Below are 23,554 nucleotides of genomic sequence, written 5' to 3' on the forward strand. Positions count from 1 at the left end.
AACACTTCTGAAAGAAATTGAGGAAGACACAAAGAGATGGAAAAATATTCTATGCTCATGGATTGGAAGAATTAATACTGTGAAAATGTCTATGCTACCCAGGGCTATTTACGCATTTAATGCAATCACTATCAAAATACCATGGACTTTCTTCAGAGCATTGGAACAAATCATCTTAAGATTTGTGTACAATCAGAAAAGACCCTGAATAGCCAGGGGAATTTTGATTAAGAAGACCAGAGGCGGGGGCATCACAACGCTGGATTTCAAGTTGTACTAAAAAGCTGTTATCATCAGGACAGTGGGACAGTGTGGTACTGGCACAAAACAGACACATAGATCAATAGAACAGACTAGAGAACCCAGAAATGGGCCCTCAACTCTATGGTAAACTCATATTCGACAAAGCAGGAAAGACTATCCACTGGAAAAAGGACAGTCTCTTCAATAAATTGTGCTGGGAAAATTGGACAGCCACATGCAGAAGAATGAAACTAAAACATTCTCTTACACAAAGATAAAGTCAAAATGGATGAAAGATCTAAATGTGAGACAAAAATCCATCAAAATCCTAGAGGAGAACACAGGCAACACCCTTTTTGAACTTGGCCACAGCAACTTGCAAGATACATCTATGAAGGCAAGGGAAACAAAAGCAAAAATGAACTATTGGGACTTCATCAAGATAAAAGCTTCTATACAGCAAAAGAAACAGTCAACAAAACTAAAAGACAACCTACAGAATGGGAGAAGATATTTGCAAATGACCTATCAAATAAAGGTCTAGTATCCAAGATCTATAAAGAATTTATTAAACTCAACACCAAAGAAACAAACAATCCAATCATGAAATGGGCAAAAGACATGAACAGAAATCTCAGAGGAAGACATAGACATGGCCCACATGCACATGAGAAAATGCTCCACATCCCTTGCCATCAGGGAAATACAAATCAAAACCACAGTGAGATACCACCTCCCACGAGTGAGAATGGTGAAAAAAAAATTTTTTTTATCTATGATAGTCATACAGAGAGAGAGAGAAAGGCAGAGACACAGGCAGAGGGAGAATCAGGCTCCATGCACCGGGAGCCCGATGTGGGACTCGATCCCGGGTCTCCAAGATCGCGCCCTGGGCCAAAGGCAGGCGCCAAACCGCTGCGCCACCCAGGGATCCCCAAGAGAATGGTGAAAATTAACAAGACAGGAAACAACAAATGTTGGAGAGGATGTGGAGACAGGGGAACCCTCCTGCACTGTTGGTGGGAATGTGAACTGGTGCAGCCACTCTGGAAAACTGTGTGGAGGTTCCTCAAAGAGTTAAAAATAGACCTGCCCTATGACCCAGCAATTGCACTCCTGGGATTTACTACAAAGATACAGATTCAGTGAAAGACCAAAACACTTGCACCCCAATGTTTCTAGCAGCAATGTCCACAATAGCCAAACTGTGGAAGGAGCCTCGGAGTCCATCGAAAGATGAATGGATAAAGAAGATGTGGTTTATGTATACAATGGAATATTACTCAGCCATTAGAAATGACAAATACCCACCATTTGCTTCAATGTGGATGGAACTGGAGGGTATTATGCTGGGTGAAGTAAGTCAATCAGAGAAGGACAAACATTTTATGGTCTCATTCATTCGGGGAATATAAAAAATAGTGAAAGGGAATAAAGGGGAAAGTAGAGAAAATGAGTGGGAAATATCAGAGAGGGAGACAGAACATGAGAGACTCCTAACTCTGGGAAATGAACAAGGGGTGGTGGAAGGGGAGGTGGGGCAGGGGTGTTGGGTGACTGGGTGATGGGCACTGAGCAGGGCACTTGACAGGATGAGCACTGGGTGTTATTCTATATGTTGGCAAATCTAACTCGAATAAAAAATACACACAAAAAATAAATCAAAACCACAATGGTATATCACTTCACATCAGTCAGAATGACTAGTGTCAAAAAGACAAGTAATAATAAGTGTTGGCAAGGATGTGAAGGAAAGGAACCCTCATGCATTATCGGTAAGAATGTAAATTGGTGCAGCCACAGTGGAAAAACAGTATTGAAGGTCATCAAAATGGTAAAAATAGAAATACCATATGATCCAGTAATTCCACTATTGGGTATTTATCCAAAAAAAAAAAAAAAAAAAGAACAAAAGCACTAATTTGTAAAGATATATGCACCCTTATGTTTACTGTATCATTATTTACAATAGCCAAACTATGGAACAAATCAAGTACCCATGGATAGATGAATGGATAAAGAAAATGTGAAACACACGCATAATGGGATATTAGTTAACCATAAAAATGAATGAAATTTTATAATTTTCAACAACATAGATGGAACTCGAAGGTGTTATGCTAACTGAAATAAGTCAGAGAAAAACAAATACCATATGATTTCAGTTATATGTGGAATCTAAAAAACAAAACAGATGATCCGACAAAAATCAACTCATATACAGAGAACTGGGGGTTGCCAGAGGTGAGTGGGGTGATGGGCTTAAAATAGTTGTAAGAGGATTAAGGACTACAGACTTCCAGTTATAAAATAAATAAGGAGATCAAAAGGGCAGTATAGGAAATATCGTCAATAATATTGTAATAACATTGTATGGTGACAGAGGGTGACTACATTTAATTGTGGTAATCACTGAGTAATGAACAGAATTGTTGAATTACTATGTTTACACCCGCAACTAATATGACATATGTCAACAACATAAGTAATGAAATTCTTGCTTTAGCATTTAAAATGAGTACTTAAAAATATCATTTTTATCATTAGCATCTGAAATATTACATAAAATGCTCTCTCCTTGGGCTGCCCGGTGGCTCAGCAGTTTAGGGCTGCCTATGGCCCAGGGTGTGATCATGGAGCCTCGGGATCGAGTCCCACGTCAAGCTACATGCATGGAGCCTGCTTCTCCCTCTGCCTGTGTCTCTACCTCTCTCTCTCTCTCTCTCTCATGAATAAATAAATAAAATCTTAAAAAAATGCTCTCTCCATAAAAACTACAAAACATTACTGAGAAAAATTAAAAATCACCAAAATAAATGCATTTAACCTTGCCATATACAAGATTAGTATTTTAAACCATTAATTGCTTATCCATATACCAATGAAAAAAATTAAATTTTAAAAAGATACCTCTTATAAAACATCATAATTTTCATTAGCATAAAAATACTAAATGCCTTTACATTAAACTGTAATACAGGGATCCCTGGGTGGCGCAGCGGTTTGGCGCCTGCCTTTGGCCCAGGGCGTGATCCTGGAGACCTGGGATCGAATCCCATGTCGGGCTCCCGGCATGGAGCCTGCTTCTCCCTCTGCCTGTGTCTCTGCCTCTCTCTCTCTCTCTGTGTGACTATCATAAATAAATAAAAATTAAAAAAAAAATAAACTGTAATACATTATTCAATCTTCAAACCATGGAAATAACATGTTTTTCCATTTACAGCAGCAAAGAAATGCTATGTACCTAACTAACTATTGAGTTTTATTAATAGAAGAAGCAGGAAAAAACTGGCTATTGCAGAATAAATAGAACACACCTCCAATCCTGGATGATTCAAGAAAAAAAATGACACCTTTTCTACACAGCAGCACTTTCTTTTATGTAGTTTATTTGTGAAATAATCATACTGTAGTAAAGGTACATGAAAGAACAAATTTTCAAAAAAATTCGCTGGTTACCTTAACAACTAAGGAAAAATTTTAAATTAATACAATGCCTATATTAGCTAATAAAAAGAAAAAATAGAAGATATGTGTGTGTATATGCACATATACATACCATGGATTATTACTCAGGCATAAAAAAGTATAAAATCTTGACTTGGATGGGGCTAGAGAGTATGATGCTAAGAGAAGCCACTGGGAGAAACACAAATGCCATATGATTTCACTTATAATGCATGATGAAATAATGGCTCACAGCATGTTTGCTGCTGCGATATCCTTCTTTTAGCCATAAAAAATGCCCAAAATGAACATCCTCTGTTCATTTATTGAACAGAGTGTTCATATATTGCCACTATATGAAATTTTGAAATCATCTTTATCTACCAATTGTATTTGGAATGGGACTTGAGGATTTTTCCTGTAGAATATATTGCTTAAAGAGTATTCTAATGAGTTTTGGGTGATATAAATATATCTTCCAGTATAAATATTAGTGCCCTCTCCCAACAACAACAAAAAATGAGTAAGAAGAGATACAGGGATATGAGTATGCAATAAATTTGACCAACAGGTGTTCTGCTGTAACATTAACTTAGAAAACACTCTATAAAGAGTATGCTTGTGTATTTAAAAATGAACTTCTTTTCTCTTTCCTCTCTGTAGCATATCCAACCAAACATCCGCTTCTGAGATTCTCAGGAATATTTCTTCCCTCTGCATTGATTATGAATAATAAGTGAATTCAGCAAATTAATTTTTTAAATTAGTTTCAGGGGTAGAATTTAGTGATTTATTCAGTAACAACGTATTTGAAGCTTTTGTGAGGGCAATTTCTTTGAAGGGAATGATAAAGGCAGAGGAGTTCTGAACCCTTGCTTTGAGCAATAAGTGGTACATGGTGGTGAAAAAACAGCTAGTAGGCAATATGTTTTTAATACATTTCAATGTGTGCACAGTTAAACTTTGTAATCTCTCTAGCAGGAAAGAGGAGTAACCGGGAAAAAAAGAAAGTAACATTTGCTGAACACCAACTATTTGCCAAGTATTGTTTAAAACACACTGCATATTATTATCTTAACTATTTTTCAAATTACTCAGAAGTAAATTTCAATAGTCCCATTTTTAGAGACAAGGAAGGAATCAGAGAGGTTAAGTAGATCAAGTGATATTACACATTGTATTGGGCCGTGCAAAGGTCCAAGCCCATGTCTTTAAACCTCAGACACATGCATTTTGCACTAAGCATTGTGTACAGGGATCACTAAATTAGAGCCAAGTACAATCAGCCAAATTCTTCCTAACTCAGGACTCTGCCTGAGTTGCTGCGCCATCATTCTCATCAGTAGTTCGCAAGCAGCCTTTTAAATTACAGCCAAATATTTCAGGGAAATAAGTGACCTCAAAGAGGAACTAATCCATTTAGTGCCCATTGCCTTACATTTTTTAGAGCAAAAATTGATTAGCATGTGATATCCCAAAATATATTTGTTGTATAACTCATATTTGGAAATGACTGTGGGATTTTGAAACATACACACACACACACATATGCACACACACACATAGACCTGCTCTCTGCCTCCATCATAGTTGGACTTTTTATTAAATGTCTGCCAACAATACAAGAATTTGATAGTGACTAAATTTGCATATGGACATTCAGAAGAGGAATCTTGGTTGCCTTTTTCTTATTAAAATTCATTAAACAATTACTTTTATCCAACATCACTTAGCAATTAGCAAAACTGCCATCAAAATGAGCTCTTAAATATAACTTCTAGAGGCTAAATAATAGTTTAATATTACTTTTGCTAATGAAGCCCTTGGTCTTATTTGACTAATTAGAATCACTGATTCCAGATTCAGTTCAATTGCATCTTCCTAAATATATATGTTTTGCCTCGTCTTATCTTTTCTATTTTAAACTATCCTTGATGGAGTTGTTACCCTACCCCCATAAATATTGATGAAAAATACATAAATATGAGTCATTTCTAAAAGTTTAATGGATGTAGCCATTGCTTATGGCACATAATGCCATTTACTCCCTTCAATCTGTGCAAGTTCCAAGTTGAATGTTTTTGCAGCAAAGAGAAATTAATGACCATTAAGGCTTTCAAAGATACACATGTACACACACATTATTCATGATACTTCAAAAATATCTAATTGGACTGTCAGTAAGTGATAAGATTCAATAATTACAATGCAGTGTAAAAAAATTATGTTTGTAATCTCTGCAAGGAAAATATTTTGGTCAAAACCAATGGTAGAGACATATTCTTAAAAAGGTGCAAATAATGAAGACTTACTCTCAAATTGCTACACCACCTAAGGAATATTGACAAAGATGCCCAAAGGATAATATGGGTTGATTTTATTGAATAAAATGTCTACCATGTACCAGACATGAGATTAGGCAAATCACAGAAGCAGTGACCTCTTTATTTTCAAGGGCCTAAGAAACAAGTGATATTCTCTCTGCTTCACGGATGAGGAAATTGAGTCTCAGGGCAGTTATGCAATACAGAGTAGTAAGAAAGGAGTCTGAGATTAGTAGCTAGTCTACTCAAACAGGGAAGCTGTGCTTTCACATTTGGTGTTGTGCTTCTATTTAAAGAAGAATACAACTGCAATTCTTGGATATTCATAAACTTTACATTGTCCATGGAAACCCATGGATGGACCTGAAAGTGCCCTATAATATTCATTTCACATCCTGGACTGCCTACTAGTTTGACCATTAGCCATAAGTGGCTATTCACTCATGAAATGAATTGAAATGTAGCTAATCCCAAATGAGGTGTGCTGTAAGTATAAAATATACACTGGATTTAAAGAGTTAATATGAAAAAAATAAAAATAAAGAGTTAATATGAAAACAATAATGTAAAATATCTCAATATTTTTCTGTTGTGTTTGTATTGAAAATATACTTTTTAATATATTAGGTTAATGAAAATATATTAATTTCACATTTTAAGATATAACTACTAGAAATGTACATATGTGGCTTACATTTATGACAATACTTCTGTAAGACATTCATGATATCAGTAATGTGTTCAGGATACCACTTTCTACCAACACCCCAAAGTCTCCATAGAGAGAGGGTGCATTCCTTTAAAAATATCAGTGACTCCAACAGAGTCCTTTAAACCCATGATGAAGTCATAGTTTATCAGAATTACTTGACAGTTCAAGTCTAAACAAGGTATAGCCTTTCACTTTTCCAAAGACAAAGGCATAAATTTTTAGTTTTTGGAGGCACAGTTACAAATACCTCTAAGTTTATAAGAATATTAATGTCATACACACGTATTTCTCATCTGCTGCATTTAAATGTGGGCATTGTAGCTAAGGGAGCTGTGAAAAATTAAAATATTTCTCCTTATTTTTCAGAATGTTCACTAATAATATAAATCAAGACTTTTTTTGTTTGTTCATTTTTTTCCCTTCTTGGTGTCTAACTGCAGCCATTTCTACCAGTTATCATACTTTAATGCAAATGAATACTGTACCTTCTTTTTACCTATTCCTGTTTTCTTTGCTTTCCCTTCCTTTCTTCGCTTCCTTCCTTCTTTCTTTTTTTGTCTCCTAAGACCAGTCAATACATTTTTAATGTATATTCATTTTGGGAAACAATGGAAACAAACCAATATCAAGGTGGTCCCAGGTTAGCTCCCCATTTCCTCTGTAATATTACACAGAGACTTAGTGAAAGGTTCCTGCTTCAGCCAAATTACCCATTCACAGAACAGGCCACCTTGGCAGTCTGTGTGGCACCCTCTCTCTTGTCTCATGGCCGTAGGCTTGTCTACAGTGCTTTCTTCCCCATATTCATTATTTGGTCTACTGTACCCACACATGGTGCCCCTATACTGCCAACTGGAGTCTTTCCTTCCTAGCCCCAGGTACAGGTTCAAACTCCTGCATATCCTATAAATAAGTATCAAATCAATGTCCTCAATTGGGGGTTTCCTTCATTTTCTTTGAATCCTCATAAATTTTTGTTTTTCCTGGCATTTAATTATAGCCTATCTAATATTAGAGTTATTTGAAGTGTTTCTCCTACTCCCCTTACCATACTGATTTATTCTTAAGAGCAGAGATTCTTTTATTTTCCATTCATCAAAAAATGTAATATGATACCTCAAGTATCTATAAAGATATACAAAGAATTCTACTGTTATTAAAATACACCCTTCATTTGATAATATATATTTTATGCCACTTTATAATACTTTTAAATTTTCCTTTTGGAAGTTGTTTTAAAATAACTTTTAGCCAAGATTTCACAATTTAAGAATGTGATATTCCCAACAAGACTGGCTTGTTCCTCTTGGATCCTACTTTGTAGTTGTTCATTAAAGTTTGAGGTGGTTCAATATAAACTTGCTCCCTTACTACTTAGATGCTATAAGATTATTTTTTCAAAATACTAGACCTATACACAAGCTAGTACAGCTGCCATCCAAATAGTCGACACAGAATGGAAAGCAAAGCTTTTCTCCAGGAAGAAGATTAAGTCTGAGGCATCTGAAATGCTCCTGCATTACATTTATATAAGGATACTTATCTCTAAACAGCCTTCAAATATTCATTTGTTCTTCTCTATGCTATCCCACATAGTGCTAGGAACATGTCAGAAAAAGACTCTGTTCAACTAGTTGTCAAGTGGGAAGCACTTATCTAGAAGTTTCCTCTTAAAATTAAAATGCTCCCTTTGACATGAATGGAGAAGTAAAGGCAGAAATGCAGTGTTCTTTATTCCATCTACCATGCTAAAAGCCAGAGCAAACATTCTTTTTAAAGCACTTTTAGAGAGAAAATGAGTGAAAATATCAGTAAGGGTGACAAAACATGGCAGACACCTAACTCTGGGAAATGAACAAGGGGTATGGAAAGGGAGGTGGGCGGGGGGTGGGAGGGTGAAGTGACTGAGTGATGGGCACTGAGGGGGGCACTTGGTGGGATGAGCACTGGGTGTTATGTTAAATGTTGGCAAATTGAGCTCCAATAAAATAAATAAATAAATAAATAAATAAATAAATAAATAAATAAAGCACTTTTGTCTTCACTAATTATAAAAGATATAATTTCTATAGCAAAGGAATGGCACTTTTGGTTTCTTTACTAAACTCACAGTTGAAATATTAATAGGTCATATCAATTGTCAAAATCTTATGTTTTATCATTTTAATAATATATACTGCATTTGTTCTCATTCCATACCCCTGGTATATCATGTGGATTAATGGTGCTTGCTATTTCCACTTTTTACAACATTGTCACTAAACATTTTATATTGAGTATATACTAACTCAACATTTTAATAAAATTCTTTAGACAAGTTACCAAAGGATATTTTAATTTAAAAGAGTATATGGGGATCCCTGGGTGGCGCAGCGGTTTGGCGCCTGCCTTTGGCCCAGGGCGCGATCCTGGGGACCCGGGATCGAATCCCACATCGGGCTCCCGGTGCATGGAGCCTGCTTCTCCCTCTGCCTGTGTCTCTGCCTCTCTCTCTCTCTCTCTCTCTCTATCATAAGTAAATAAATAAAAAAAAAAGAGTATATGGACATATTCAATCTACTAAACTATTTAATCCTAAACTATTTAAATATGTAAACACAATCGTTCAAAAAAATTTTTTTTTAATTTTTATTTATTTATGATAGTCACACAGAGAGAAAGAGAGAGAGGCAGAGACACAGGGAGAGGGAGAAGCAGGCTCCATGCACCGGGAGCCCGACTTGGGATTCGATCCCGGGTCTCCAGGATCGCGCCCTGGGCCAAAGGCAGGCACTAAACCGCTGCACCACCCAGGGATCCCAACACAATCGTTCAAATCAAATTCATGTCTGCAGGTCTAAAAAGAATAAAGTAAATGGCACATTCATAGCCATGCCTAACTAAAATCAAATAACTCTGTTCTTGATGTTTTTATATTTTATTGAGTAAATGATATTTATAAAAAACTGAATTCTGAATCAGACTGCAAACAAACGAGTCTTCTCTCCTTTTACTGATCTACAAAGCAACTGACTAAACAGAAATCAGAAACTGGTAAACATACCGAAGCTTGGAGAAAACTGAGAGGACAGCATTAGGAGTCAAAGCTTGAAATTTTTTTTTTTAATTTTTTTTTTTTATTTATTTATGATAGTCACACAGAGAGAGAGAGAGAGAGGCAGAGACACAGGCAGAGGGAGAAGCAGGCTCCATGCACTGGGAGCCCGACGTGGGATTCGATCCGGGGTCTCCAGGATCGCGCCCTGGGCCAAAGGCAGGCGCCAAACCGCTGCGCCACCCAGGGATCCCTTGAAATATTTTTTTAAGATTGTTTTTCTTTATGAGACCAAAATATTACTAGGTGTTTATATCATTTCTTTTCCATTTCTTTCCTTCCTTCCCACCTTCCACTCTGTAAAAATACCGAACAATCACAACATAAGATGTACCTGTTGGAAGAGTTTCTGTGAGTTCTTCTTTCATGGAATGATGGAATGACAGACAACTCTTTGTAAGCACGATGTCATCCAGGGCAATATCCCCATGGTGTCCTTCATCAACTCTGCCTTCAAATTTGAGTTGGAAGTCCTCATCACCAGACTGATAGTTCTTTCTGCTGCCAGAAATTGCCTTGTTCTACGGTGAGTTTAAGTAGGACCCTAGTTTCGTTCGAGACTGATACCCGGATCAAGGCAAGTGCCCCAACGCCATTTCCATACATGTGATAATGAAAAATTATCTGTAACCAAAGATAGGAATATTGCATTTAATTAGTACAATTCTACTTTACTTTATATTATATTGCCCTCTCCTTTGTGAACAGACTCCTAAAGGAAAAAGGAAAACTAGATCTGCATGTCCTATTGTTCTGTGAGTGAAGTTAGGCCAACCTTAAATTAGAAGTTATAGTATGTGGAAAACAAAGCAGTAAGAATCAAATAAGATTTGGGGGGAAAATTGAGCAGAGTTTATTTTTCATCTGACTTTTAAATGCAGATTCCTTGATAAACTCTTAAAGTCCACTGTCTAAGGAATAAAATATCATGAAAAGTGATTCATTATCTAAGGACTTTCCATGATTAAGCAATAGTAGGAAGTAAAGAAGACCATTTTCAGTCTCATAAAATTTTTTATATATTTATTTTTTATTGGTGTTCAATTTGCCAACATATAGAATAACACCCAGAGCTCCTCCCATCAAGTGCCCCCCTCAGCGCCCTTCACCCAGTCACCCCCACCCCCCACCCACCTCCCTTTCTACCACCCCTAGTTCATTTCCCAGAGTTAGGAGTCTCTCATGTTCTGTCTCCCTTTCTGATATTTCCCACTCATTTTTTCTCCTTTCCCCTTTATTCCCTTTCACTATTTTTTCCTTTCACTATTTTTTATATTCCCCAAATGAATGAGACCATATAATGTTTGTCTTTCTCCGATTGACTTATTTCACTCAGCATAATATCCTCCAGTTCCATCCACATCAAAGCAAATGGTGGGTATTTGTCGTTTCTAATGGCTGAGTCTCATAAAATTTAAATCATTTTCTTTAAAATAGTAGAGTGTGCTGTTGCTTATTCTACTACATTCTTGCACTTGAAACACACTTTTAGTCTGACAAGATCTTCAGGACTCTACTATACGCCATCAAGCTACCAGAACAGCATTACCCAAATTTAGTTGAAATGCTAGAAACATGATGGCAGAGAGCAGCCTAGGGTATTTTCCCACCAAAGAAAAATTAATATAAGTATTTGCAAGTATTAACATCCTAATGTTTCAAAGATGGGAGTTCACCAGATTTTTAGTAATTATCACACAGAAGGGAAAAGTCAGGGGAAGTTCTCAAAGAAACAACAGTGCAGGTTAGAAATAATAGGAACTCAAGAGCATTTTCAAGCTTTTGTCTTGTCATGTATATGAATGAACACAGTAAAGGTGAATGATCACACAGGAAAAAGACATTTTTATTGAAACAGTAATAGTCATGGATATTACACTCTAGAGAAATAAAGAAACGAAGGTGCTTAAGGGTAAAGAATTCGATTAAACAAAATATGCAATGCACACTTCAAAAAGCATCAACTGAGAATAGGTAAGCCATGTGAAGTGACTCTACTCAAATTTCCCAGCTGATGAAATCTGCAGGTACTCTTCTGTAATCCAAAATGGTTCCTTCTGTTGACAAACCTTTCCAACACGAGCTCTGTGATCATTATGACTTGTTCTGGGAGAGGACCCATGAAATCTGGGTCACATGACTCCTTAGAGTAAGAACATAAGGGGCTTAGGCCTGTCTGATGGGCATAACATGTCTTTTTGGATTCCCTGCAGTCACAGACATGGTCTTTCTAGGGCTCTGCCTTATTTTGTCTTATTTGTGCAACAAATGTCAGGCCCATGTTTCATGTCACAGGAAATATTTCCCTGTCTTCTCGAGGTCACTTTTTGAATGATCCTATGTAGCTAGCATGCAAACAAACATATAAACCCCTCTATTTTTACACAAAATACTTGACAACAACATGGTCTAATCACAGGGCATTGTGAGGGAATAAAACTCTTCTAAGTACTAAATTCTTGTAGAGAGGCACTTTCAATGGAAATTTCAGAGTTACTCAAAGGTCTCATCTCTACCCACATCCATCTGTCTCATTCCACCCACCCCTCATCCCTCAAAAGGAAGAAAAATCTTCAATTTGATTTTGTTCTGCTTGAAGGTATTCTACAAGGTCAAGTGACAGAAAGGATTTTCATGAAAATTTGGGAGGTCACTATTGCTTACCTGATATACATATTTTTTATATGAGCAACACAATCATTCCCAGCATGACCTTTCCTCACTTCTTTGTATTCAATCTATATCATAAATATTCATAAAATAAACCATTCATCATTAATTTTTTTGACATTTCTTCTAGGCATATTTCATTATTCTCACACAGGTGTTTAAAACAGTAGGGACTACAGTTCCAGGACCAGGGAAAAATAGAGAGAGATAAAATCCTGAGTTGCTAGAGTATGAAAAACAAACCTTTGGAGCGTTTTCACAAGAAGCCTACATAGAAAAGCTGAGAAGTCAAGCTGGAATTCTATACATTTTATATTTAATTTTTAATTAGCTTTCTAAGACTAAAACAAATTTGCAAATTTCAGAATATCTTATGGATGTAGAGAGATATATAAAGACTTGACATATAAAAATCCGGTGTGCTTGGGCTTTGTTTTTGAGAAAGTTATCAAGTAATTTGGAAAACAACAAAAACAGACAGAAATATATTTGATTAAAACTCTTTTTTGGGGGGGCAGCCTGGGTGGCTCAGCGGTTTAGCACTGCCTTCAGCCCAGGGCATGATTCTGGAGACCTGGGATGGAGTCCCACATCAGCCTCCCTGCATGGAGCCTGCTTCTCTCTCTGCCTGTGTCTCTGCCCCTTCCTTCCTTCCTTCCTTCCTTCCTTCCTTCCTTCCTTCCTTCCTTCCTTCCTTCCTTCCTTCCTTCCTTCCTTTTTTCTTTCCTCTCTCTCTCTGTCTCTTGTGAATAAATAAATAAAATCTTAAAAAAAACACTTTTTTTTTTGCCAAACGCACTAGATAAAGTTTAATGTTACTCTGTTTGTTATATCTACTCTAGACTGTTGTTATCTCTCTAAAACTCTAATCATGAAAATTCTATCAAATGTCCCTGAAGAAATAGAAATGAGGTTACCCGTTGAGAGTTAAACTATGAAACCAACTTAAGATAAGACAGAAAAACATCCAATACAAACTAAAAGTTTAGCATGTATTAAAAGCACAACAATGGTAGGAAGTCAGTATATATACTGGTCAGTATAAATCAGAGATGCAAACATCTGTAATGGGTGCAGATTATTTGAGGAGCTTTGGAGTAAAGTTTAGAGCTTTGTGGCAGAGCCAGGTACACAAAAATATTACATCTGGATGACAATAAAGATCTCAATCATCTTATTGTCTCCCAGCCTGTCTCGGTCTCTTTGATCAGCTCGAAACTTTTTGGATGTAATTTGCTTTCCTTTCAGTGTGTAGACCCTGGAGAAAACACCAGTCCAAATATGTGTGTTCAGATCTTACAGAAATCACGTTTCTCATTGTAGATATAAATAGATGGCACATTTATTCATATTACCATTCTTGTAAGCAAAATTCTTGTGAAGTCATCCCTGAGCATTTAATTTACATTATGTGTAAAGTGAAGTTTAGATCCTATTAGCTAACTTAAATCCTTTGTGAAGTAAAAACAATCAATAGAGAGAAAGGGAGGACCTGAAAATACACAGTCATCATAGAGGCTGGTTGTCCCAAAGAGCAATACAATCCTATTTATATTTTTAGTAGTACTAACATTTTCCTTTAAAAGTTCCAAGGGATAATGGCCAAACCATCTTTTCTTCTTGCCTAGGAAGTTCTTCTACCTTCTTTAGGGCTAATTTTAGTCTTTACTTTTTCATGAAGTCTTCTTCAACCATTTGATAGTGGCTCCAACTATCTCTAACATTCATTCTTGGGAATATTTAACTATAAACTGCTTGAATTTTCTTTCTGACGGTGACATTCTCCTAATTATAGTAAGTACTAATTCGTTGAGGGGAAGCAACTGCATTTTACTTATTTCGTACTATGCATAATTACAGATAATAACCATGAAGTTTTCCAGTAGTTTCCAAATTCAAATATCTATGGAATTCATCAATAGGATAATGCTTCCCATGGTTTTAACAGCCCCTCTCTTTCATTCTTGTTTTACTTTCTCCTTCCCATACATGTCCTAGGTTGAAGAAATTCATGTTTCAGCTTTGGTTTGATCCTGGTCATTGCATTTTCTGTATTACCTCTATCAGCAGTCACTTATAACATTTCTGGGTTTTTTTCTCACCTTGTAGTTTTTGTTTCATCTACTTATGACTGGGCTTGAAATTCTGGCTGCTATCATGGGCTGCTGAGGGAACCAGATCTTTATGAAGATGTAATGTCCAGAGGAGTTTTGTATGGTGTGATCAGCAGCTGGATCTATGCCTACAGTAGGGATGCTGCTAACTTTCAGATTCCAGTCAAAGTCATCATCCTGCTCCTGCTCCCAAGAACAAAGGTCAAATTCAAAATTACAGCACCCATTTGAGGTACCTGGAAAACATTTCCCAATTTAGGGTAGAGAGAAAAAGGAAATTAGCTGACTTTAAGATGCCATACAAAATTACAGTGATCTTGATCCATCATGTAATACTCAACACCTTGGAATATTATCCTGACACTAGCATTAAAATAGAATATTTTAAACTTATGTTTAGTAATTAATGTTTCAGCATTTTATCTTATTTGGAAAAGATTTAGATATCAATAAATTCAACCCAATTTATTATTTAACCTAGTAAAACGTCAAAGTTTTATGTTACCAAATATTTTGAAAGCTATTTAATAGTTTGTCTACTATGCTTTTTATCTTTCAACCAACTTGACTTGTTCTAACAATTACCCATGAAAATTTCCTGAGACAAAAATCAACCTTTATCTTAAATCACTTTTGCTGGCAAACTGCACCACTTGCAACATGAATTTAACTAATAAGCTCAGGTAAAATAAAAGCTAATTATCAAGAGAGGCTTAGGAAGATGTGGGAGTAGGATAGTTCACAATTGGTTACTACTTGGTTTTTAGAAACTAAGTTTTCTAAGAATTCAAATTATGATAAATGTAATTAAGATGCTAGAATGGATCAGAGAAGCCACTCTGTATATGAGAAAGTAAGAGATTCATAAAAAGGCATAAAGAATGAAAATAGGAATGAAATTTTTGTTAAGGGAAAAGAAACTAATTTTGTCCTAAAATGAAACTGGTTATTTAGAGAGAAAAAACTTACAACAAAATCTGCATTGAAAAAGAAAAAGAAAAAAATGTAAAAGATTTGTGAAGGAGAAGGGTGCCTGGGGGGCTCAGTTGGTTAAGAACATGCCGTCAGCTCAGGTCATGATCTCAGGGTCCTGGGACTGAGTCTAGCACCAGGCTGTCTGCACAGTTGAGTCTGTTTCTCCATCCCACTCTCCTTCTATGTTCTCTCTCAAATAAATAAATAAAATTAAAAAAAAAAAAAAGATTTGTGAAGGAGATGCTCTGGAAAAATTTTTTCCGGGGTCAGGATCAATTAGGATTGTAATAAATGAGTTTTAAAAGTACACTGCTATAAAACTGAAACTTGACTTTTCTCTTTGCTAAAAAGACAAAGTTCTTTTGGAGCACTGCTCTGCTCTTAATAAGAAATTTTAAGCAAAGTTTCTGTTTTGTCCTTATCAGGTCTCTGACTACATGAAACAGTTAAACTTCTCAAAATTAAAGGAGCAAAGTTTTGCTAACAACTACATAACCTGATGTTTTTTGCCTTTGGAACCCTTTGCTACCACCTCAGTTAAATAAATAATGAAACATTAAGTTTAATAGTAATCTGTGATCCTATTTAGGCATATGCTTTAGGACCTTCTGACATTTTTAATAAACTTCTCAAACATTCAAATTCTCAATAAAGTCTTTTTGACTAAAAAAAAAAAAAAGAGTATTTTCGTGTGTTACACAGAGCTATTTCCATGGCTTGTGGAAGTTTATTTCTCCACAAATCTGGTTCCCCATCCCAAAATCAATAAGAAGCTATTTTAGCATTACACACACTTCCTCTTCCAAGTACCTATTTGGTCAATGTAATTTTCTTTCTTCTTTCTTCTCATCTTTGCTCCTCAGGTCCTGGTAGGGAATTTGGGAAGCTTCTTATTCTATTCGATACACTTTTGGCTTGGGAAATGCTGCCTAAAGCAAAAGTTATTAATCACTGTAATTGTTTTCTAAAACATAATCCTTATTTTAGAGATGAGAAAATTGTGAAAAAGTAAAAAGTGTACTAATTGGAATTTATTATAATAAGCCGCAGAAATTAATTGGTTTAAGTTGCATGAAATACCAACTCTCTCTCCCAGGTCCCTAACGATATTTTATTACAAACACTGCTTAAATGTTTTCTTCCACTTCTAGAATAGCAAGACTTAATGAGTTGAACTATGACCTTTGATTTTTTGCCTGATAGATCTATCCATTTCTGATAGATGGGTGTAGAAGTCTTCAGCTATGATAGTGGATTCATCTATTCTCCTTGCAATTCTATTAGTTTTTGTGTCATGTTGTTTGACATTCTACTGTTAGGTGCATACATATTAAGAATGGTCTTGCCTCCTTGAGGAAGCAAGGGCATTATTATGTAATGTCCTTATTTATCCTTGGTAATTTGAGAAGTTTTTATCTTTGCTTCCTCTCCAAGGCTCTCTTTCCCTTAGGTAAATCTGAGTTTCTGATTTATATCATTTTCCTTCTTCTAAAAACATTTTTTTTTTTTTTGCAAAGTAAGTTTTCTGGGGGAAAAAAAAGAAAACAAAAATCTCAATCTGTGTTTGTCTGAGACAGTATTTGTCCTTCAGTTTGAAGGATGACTTCATTGGGTGCAAATTCCAGGTTGGTAGTTCTTTGTTGTTTTTCTCCCACAACACCTTAAATATTTCAGTCTACTTTCTTCTCATTTGTACAATTTCAGAGGTGTATACTCCTTACCTTTGTTCTTCTTTGGGTAAAGTGTCTTATCCCTCTGATTTCTCTAAGGATTTCACTGATTTTCTGTATCTTAGGAATGATATGCGTAGGCATAGGGTTTTTTGTTTTGTTTTGTTTTTCCTTTATCCTGCTTCATGTTCTCTGCTGTGGTTTTCTGTCCAACATTCATTTGGTGGGAAATTCACAGTCATTATTCTTCCAAAAGTTTCTTCCGTTCCTTTTTCTCTTCCTTCTCTTATTTCTTCTCTTCCTTGTATCCCTACTCTATACATTACACCTCATGTTGTAAAGTCCTTGGATAATCTGTTGTGTTTTCTCAGTCTTTGTTCTCTCTGCTTTTCAGTTTTGGAAGTTTCTGTTGTAATGTCCTCTAGCTCAGACATCATTCTTCATCTGTGTCCAGGCTACCAATAAGCCCTTCAAAGCCATTCTTCACTTCTGTCACAATGTTTTTGAGCTCTAGGATTTTTTTCTGATTCTTTCTCAGGACCTTCATCTCTCTATTTACATTGCCCATCTTTGCTTACATGCTGTTTTATCCACTAGAGGTCTTAGCATATTAACCATAGTTATTTGAAATACCTGGTCTGATAATTCCAACATCCCTGTCATGTATCTTTCTTGTGCTTTCTCTGTCTCTTCAAATTTCAGGTTTTTGTCTTGGTTTTTATTTTTATTGTCTTTTAGTATGTCATGGGATATTTTCTTCATAACTGGAAATGATATACTGGATAAAAAGAACTGCTTGTAGATAGGCCTTAGTCTGGGGAGAGGGGAAGTATTCTATTGTTCTATGATTAGTTTCAGTTTGTGAGTGAACCTATACCTCTAGACTGTGAACTTCACAAGGGTTTGTCAGGGTGAGAAACCCTTTTTACCCTTCTTCCTCCCCTTAGGTGGAACAGGACAACTAGAGAGGGTAAGCAATGGAAATTTCCCCTCCACCAGGTCAATTAGGCTCTGATAATACCCTGGCAGTTTAGGCTTTCATTATCTGAGGGAAAATATTTTTAGGAAGAACAGAGTGCTCTGTGATACTTCAAAATGTTTTTTTTCAGGGTGCCTGGGTGGCTTAGTCAGTTAAGCATCTGCCTTCAGCTCAGGTCATGATCCTGGGCTACTGGGTTTGAGCCCTGCCTCGTTGCTGAGCAGGGAGCTTGCTTCTCCCTCTCCTTTTGCCCCTGCTCCTGTACTCTCTCTCTCATTCACTCTCCCTCAAATCAAAATGATTTTTCCCCCTCCTCCTATTTGAAGCAGGTAAGGATTTTTCTCTGATATTTACTGGGAACCTGGTCAAAATCTTCATAATGTTATATTTATACATAATATTGTAAATAAATATTATAAATATAACTCTCACAATATTATAGCATGTCCTGATAAGTGGTTTTCCTGACGTTTTTAGCTCTTGGGCTTGTCTATATGGCAGCTCCAGCATTTCCATCAATGCCAATTCAGCCTTTCCTACCTGGATACTGGTTCCTCTACTGGATTCTGCTCCTGAATCTCTAATCTGATAACATGTGACTCCCTATATTACCTTGCCTCTGTTCAATCTTGGGAACATTTGTCCTGTGTCCTCCCATCTTTAATGGATTCAATAAAGTTCTTGATTTTCTTTTTAGTCTGTTCAGCCTTTGACTTGTTAGAACAGAGAGTTGTGACTTCCAAAATCATTATACACAGAGTTCGAGATTAGGAACTGCACAAACATCTTCCTATAATTCTGTTGGTAAGTTATAAAGCTATAAAGGTAAGTGATGATGTTGTAAAACTGAGCACTGTGTTACTAAGAGCTTGTATCTTATAAAATTGCCCATTTAGGATACATTTCATGTTCTTTATTTTTAAATGCATATGCATGATGCAGCACAAAGCCAATGACCTATTTGATCTTAAGTAATAAAGTGTATACTTTAAAATTCTTTGCATATAGTAATTCTTTATTAAATTCTCTCTGGATATTAAAGTGAAAATGAAAATCTTAAAAATCATAATTATATGTGAGATGGTGTCCAAAAACCAAAACCACTTAAGAAGAATCTAAGCTGCAGCATGTTTATAAACATCTACATAAAAACTTGTCTCTTTAAGAAAACTCAATTAAACAAGTACTCAAAAATTTTAGGAAGTTTAATGTAAACAAGAATGGGAATGATTCTGGCCCTGAAGCTCTCTGGGCCCTGCTCTTCAGCATACAGGCCAAAGGAAGGCAGGTCCACATCCCAGCTAAAGCCACAGCAATTTTGGGACAAAGATCCTACACTATTCTATTACATAAGACTCTAAGAATTTCCAAATTGTGCTGAGCATCAAAATCATGCCTTTCTTTATGGTTGCATTCTTACAGTTAGCATAGGTCAAATACAATTATTTAAATACAGAAAATAACTTTTATGCTCTTTGTAGCTAATAAGGTGGAAAATTTGAAAATACGTGGGCTCTACTATTGTTTCAATACCATTTGAGTATAAAGGACACTAAGATGAAAGTTAATTTTATCACACCCTCCAGCAAAAGCACTTGCCCAATAATGAAGAATGGCCTAAATTAATAATTTTCAGTTGTTGAAAGAACGAAAAATTTAAAAGCTTAAGAAAGCATCATGACTAATATGCTTTTTAAAATGGTTTAAATTAACACTCAGGCTAACACTAATTTTTAATATTTTCAAGAATAGAGAACATTTTTCTGTCTTAATTCTGTTACCAAATGAACAGGATGGCATTTTCTATCCAATTGCTGATTCAATTTTAAAATTTCATTTGAAACATTCTGGTAACTTACTATTTCCCACAATAGACTAATAATCTCCTTTATTTTATGATACTAAAGTTCTCTTAAGTACCCTTTCAAAGGCCTAGGAGGTAAATACACTAAAATAATAATGAATCCCAAATCAACATCAAGTTAAGAATCTGAACAGTTGTCCCAGCTAAAAATTATAAAATGAAGTAACTAATTTAGTTGACCTTGTGTTGGAAAATACAGCTCGTGAAGCCTAGATTCCCATATAGACTGGCATCCAGAAAGACCACTTGTATAAAGAAATAATCTGTGCTGGGGAAAAGCAGACTTATTCTGTTTCAAAAATCATACAAATGCTGCTCTATGAATCTCTATTATGCAAATTCTATTTTTCTTTTGATATGTACCATTGTTTTGAAGATATGTGTCCTTGAAAATTTCAATTCTAATGTGTAGGGTGGAAAATACAATAAGTAGGTATAAGCTGTTTGGATTTCACATCACTGTGGTGTGAGAACAACTTATAATTTGATATTTCACAAATTCCCATGGGTGCCAGGTGGGAAAGGCAGCATTCTTCTGCGCAGATGCCAATTCCTGTGATTTTATGGAGCTATTAATGCCAGCACCAGACAGGTGTGCCATCGGGAAGACAATGATCACTTTTGTCTATAGTTGTATCATCCATCAAACCAATTTCTACATTTCTAAATGCTATAATTTTTCCATCGATCACTATCTTCATAAACATGAGATATCAGTCTCACTAAAAAAAAGCCTCATAATTTTGAAAGACCATAATGCAAATCCTTTTAAGATCCAATCATCAAATTTTGAAAATTAAGATCTCACCGTCCTATTTAATTATTCATTTAATCTAAATTTATTGAGCATATGCTATAAGTAAAGCACATTTAGGAAGATAAGAAACTAACTGGAAAGGGGGCTAATGTGTTTTGACCACAATCTGTGGCAGATTCTGAACATTCTCTTTGTTTATGTTATTTTAAGTCCCACAACATCTCAGTATAATAGTTATTTCTTTTATTTTGATTGATGAGAAAGCTGAAGTTCAGAGTGTGATACTAAGCAAAATATCACATTATAAGTAGCAGAACTATCAGTTGAAGAATGGTGTAAATGGAACACTGTGCCACTACTTCTCTTTATAATGTGGTATGCAGTGATCCAGGGTGGGCCTGCAAAAAAAGAAAGAAAGAAAGAAAGAAAGAAATCTACAACTACTACAGGATAAGAAAATTTATGTATCTATGAGGAAATTCTTGAAGAGATCTGTGTCTATAGGTAGACAACTATGGAGAGATGGAAGTTATCCATTTTGGTTTGATTCTTCTTGAGGTAGCGTGATGTAGTTTATCAATTCATCTAAATATGAATGTCCCAGGGATGTCAATTTGTCATCCAAAGGAAGAAGGTTTTGTAGTCAAATGAATATGATGAATCTGATAAATTATAACCTTCTTTGGTAGATTTAAAAACACTAACATATTATTAACACACTAGCTCTGAGAATTCCCACAATTCTCACAACATGGAAACTATATGACAAAAAATATTCCCAATTTTTTTAAGGGAGCTATGTATATTTACTTATTCATTTAGTAGAACTATGAGTATTGTGTAGATTACTACACTGATGATGCTCAGGACAAGGTTTACAAATGCTATTAAAATAAATAAGAAGAAAAAAAACAAACAAAAAAAACCAAAAAAAAAAAAAAACAAAAAAAAAGAAACAAAAAAAAAAAAAAGAAAAAAGGGAAATTTGAGAAGTTAGTTTCCAGGTATAAATGGGACACTTTCTTAGCTTTGTGACTTTGAGGATTGTATTAGTTTCTTAGCACTTCCATAATAAAGTACAACAAAATGAGCAGCTTTAAACAATAGAGATTCATTCCCTCAAAGCTGCTAAGGCTAGAAGTCTGAAATCAATGTGTCCACAGTGCCACGTTCTCCCTGATGGCTCTAGTGGAAAATACTTCCCAGTCTCTTTATAGCTTCTGTGGTTACTGGCAATCTGAGCATTCCTTGGCTTATAGATACATCCCTTCAATCACATGGCATTTTCTCTGTGTATTCTTACACTATCTTCCCTCTGGGTGTCTATGTCCATACTTCCCTCTTCTTAAAAGAAAAACAGGCATTGGGTTAGGGAGTACCTTAATCTAATATGACCTCATTTTAACTCAGTACATCTACAAAGACCCTGCTTCCAAACTAAGGTCACATTCACAGGATATGAGTTTGGGGATGACACTAAACAACCCAGTACTAGAATGATTACATTTTTAAAAGTAACTATCTTGGGCTTTTGAGGTATATTAGCATATCATTAGAAAATCGGGGCACCTGGGTGGCTCAGTTGGTTAAGCATCTTCCTGTGGCTCATGTCATAATCCTGGGAACCCAGGATGGAACCGCACATCAGGCTCCCTGCTCAGTAGGGATTCTGCTTCTCCCTCTGTCTCTGCCTCTTCCCTCTGCTCTAGTGCTCAAATATTTTTTTTAAATAAAATAATTATAATAATTATAATTTAGTGTTACTGTAATTCATTTTATGCCTTACATACTGCCTAGAACCAGGAGTGTTAAAAAGTAATAGTAAATATTACTATAATCTTGATTTTAATGAAAGTATTTCCTTGTTCCCTTTGTTTAATCATCTGTAAGATGTTAAGGTTCTATCATTTTAAACATTACAGAAATGGGTGTTGAATTTAAATAAATATTTTAGCACCTGTTATGATTTTTTCGGTAGTTTATCTGTTTACATGAACAGTGTATTACTTCCTTTAAGTGGTGTAATATCCTTACCTCAAAGTGGATGATACAATGATTCTATTGCTGAATTTGGCTTGCTAGCATTTTAAGTTCTACATTTATATTCACAGGGAGTTTGAATTACAGTTTTCTTACATTTCTAATTTTTTGGAGGCTTCATTATCAGTGATATATTAGCTTCATAAAATAAATTCAGTCATTTTGTATGGTTAGAATAGTTTCTTTGGCCATTATCAGTTCATTAAAATGTGATAGAACTCAGTAGTATCTAACTCAAGAGACAAAATTGAAGGACATTTGTTGATAACTTTATTTGACAGTTAATGGTCTATTCAGGTTTTCTGCTTCATTAGTTAATTTTGGTCATTTTTCTCAAAGAAAATTAACTATTTTATTGACATTTTCAAACGATCACAGAGTTATTTATTTCTATGTGGTTATTTATTCCCCTTTAACAAGCCTCCATTTATTCAAATTTTTTTTCTCCTTTATTAAAATTAAAAATTGGTGTTTTGTTTACCTTATCTGCTTTTAAAAATAATTTTGGGTTTATCATTTGAATTGTTTTTGTGTTCCAAACTATTACTTCTTTCTCCTGAGTTTCTTAATACTACTTCATTTCTTAAAAATTTTTATTTTTAAATAATTTCAAACTTATAGAAAAGTTGTAAGGATAGCATAGCACCAGAAATCCTATTTACATT

At 35.4% G+C, this 23,554-nt stretch overlaps 1 protein-coding gene across 1 annotated transcript in view; it reads right to left on the bottom strand.

The window, feature by feature from the left end:
* The window catches only part of MALRD1 (MAM and LDL receptor class A domain containing 1), a 754,089-nt gene that overhangs the window by 403,277 nt on the left and 327,258 nt on the right, over positions 1–23,554 (bottom strand). The window contains 4 exon segments of the mRNA XM_038532060.1: positions 7,437–7,629; positions 10,130–10,303; positions 10,305–10,444; positions 14,593–14,840. Coding sequence (XP_038387988.1) covers positions 7,437–7,629; positions 10,130–10,303; positions 10,305–10,444; positions 14,593–14,840 — 755 coding nt within the window.

This window comes from Canis lupus, chromosome 2 (assembly GCF_011100685.1).
Source record: "Canis lupus familiaris isolate Mischka breed German Shepherd chromosome 2, alternate assembly UU_Cfam_GSD_1.0, whole genome shotgun sequence".
NCBI classification, from domain to species: Eukaryota; Metazoa; Chordata; class Mammalia; order Carnivora; family Canidae; genus Canis; species Canis lupus.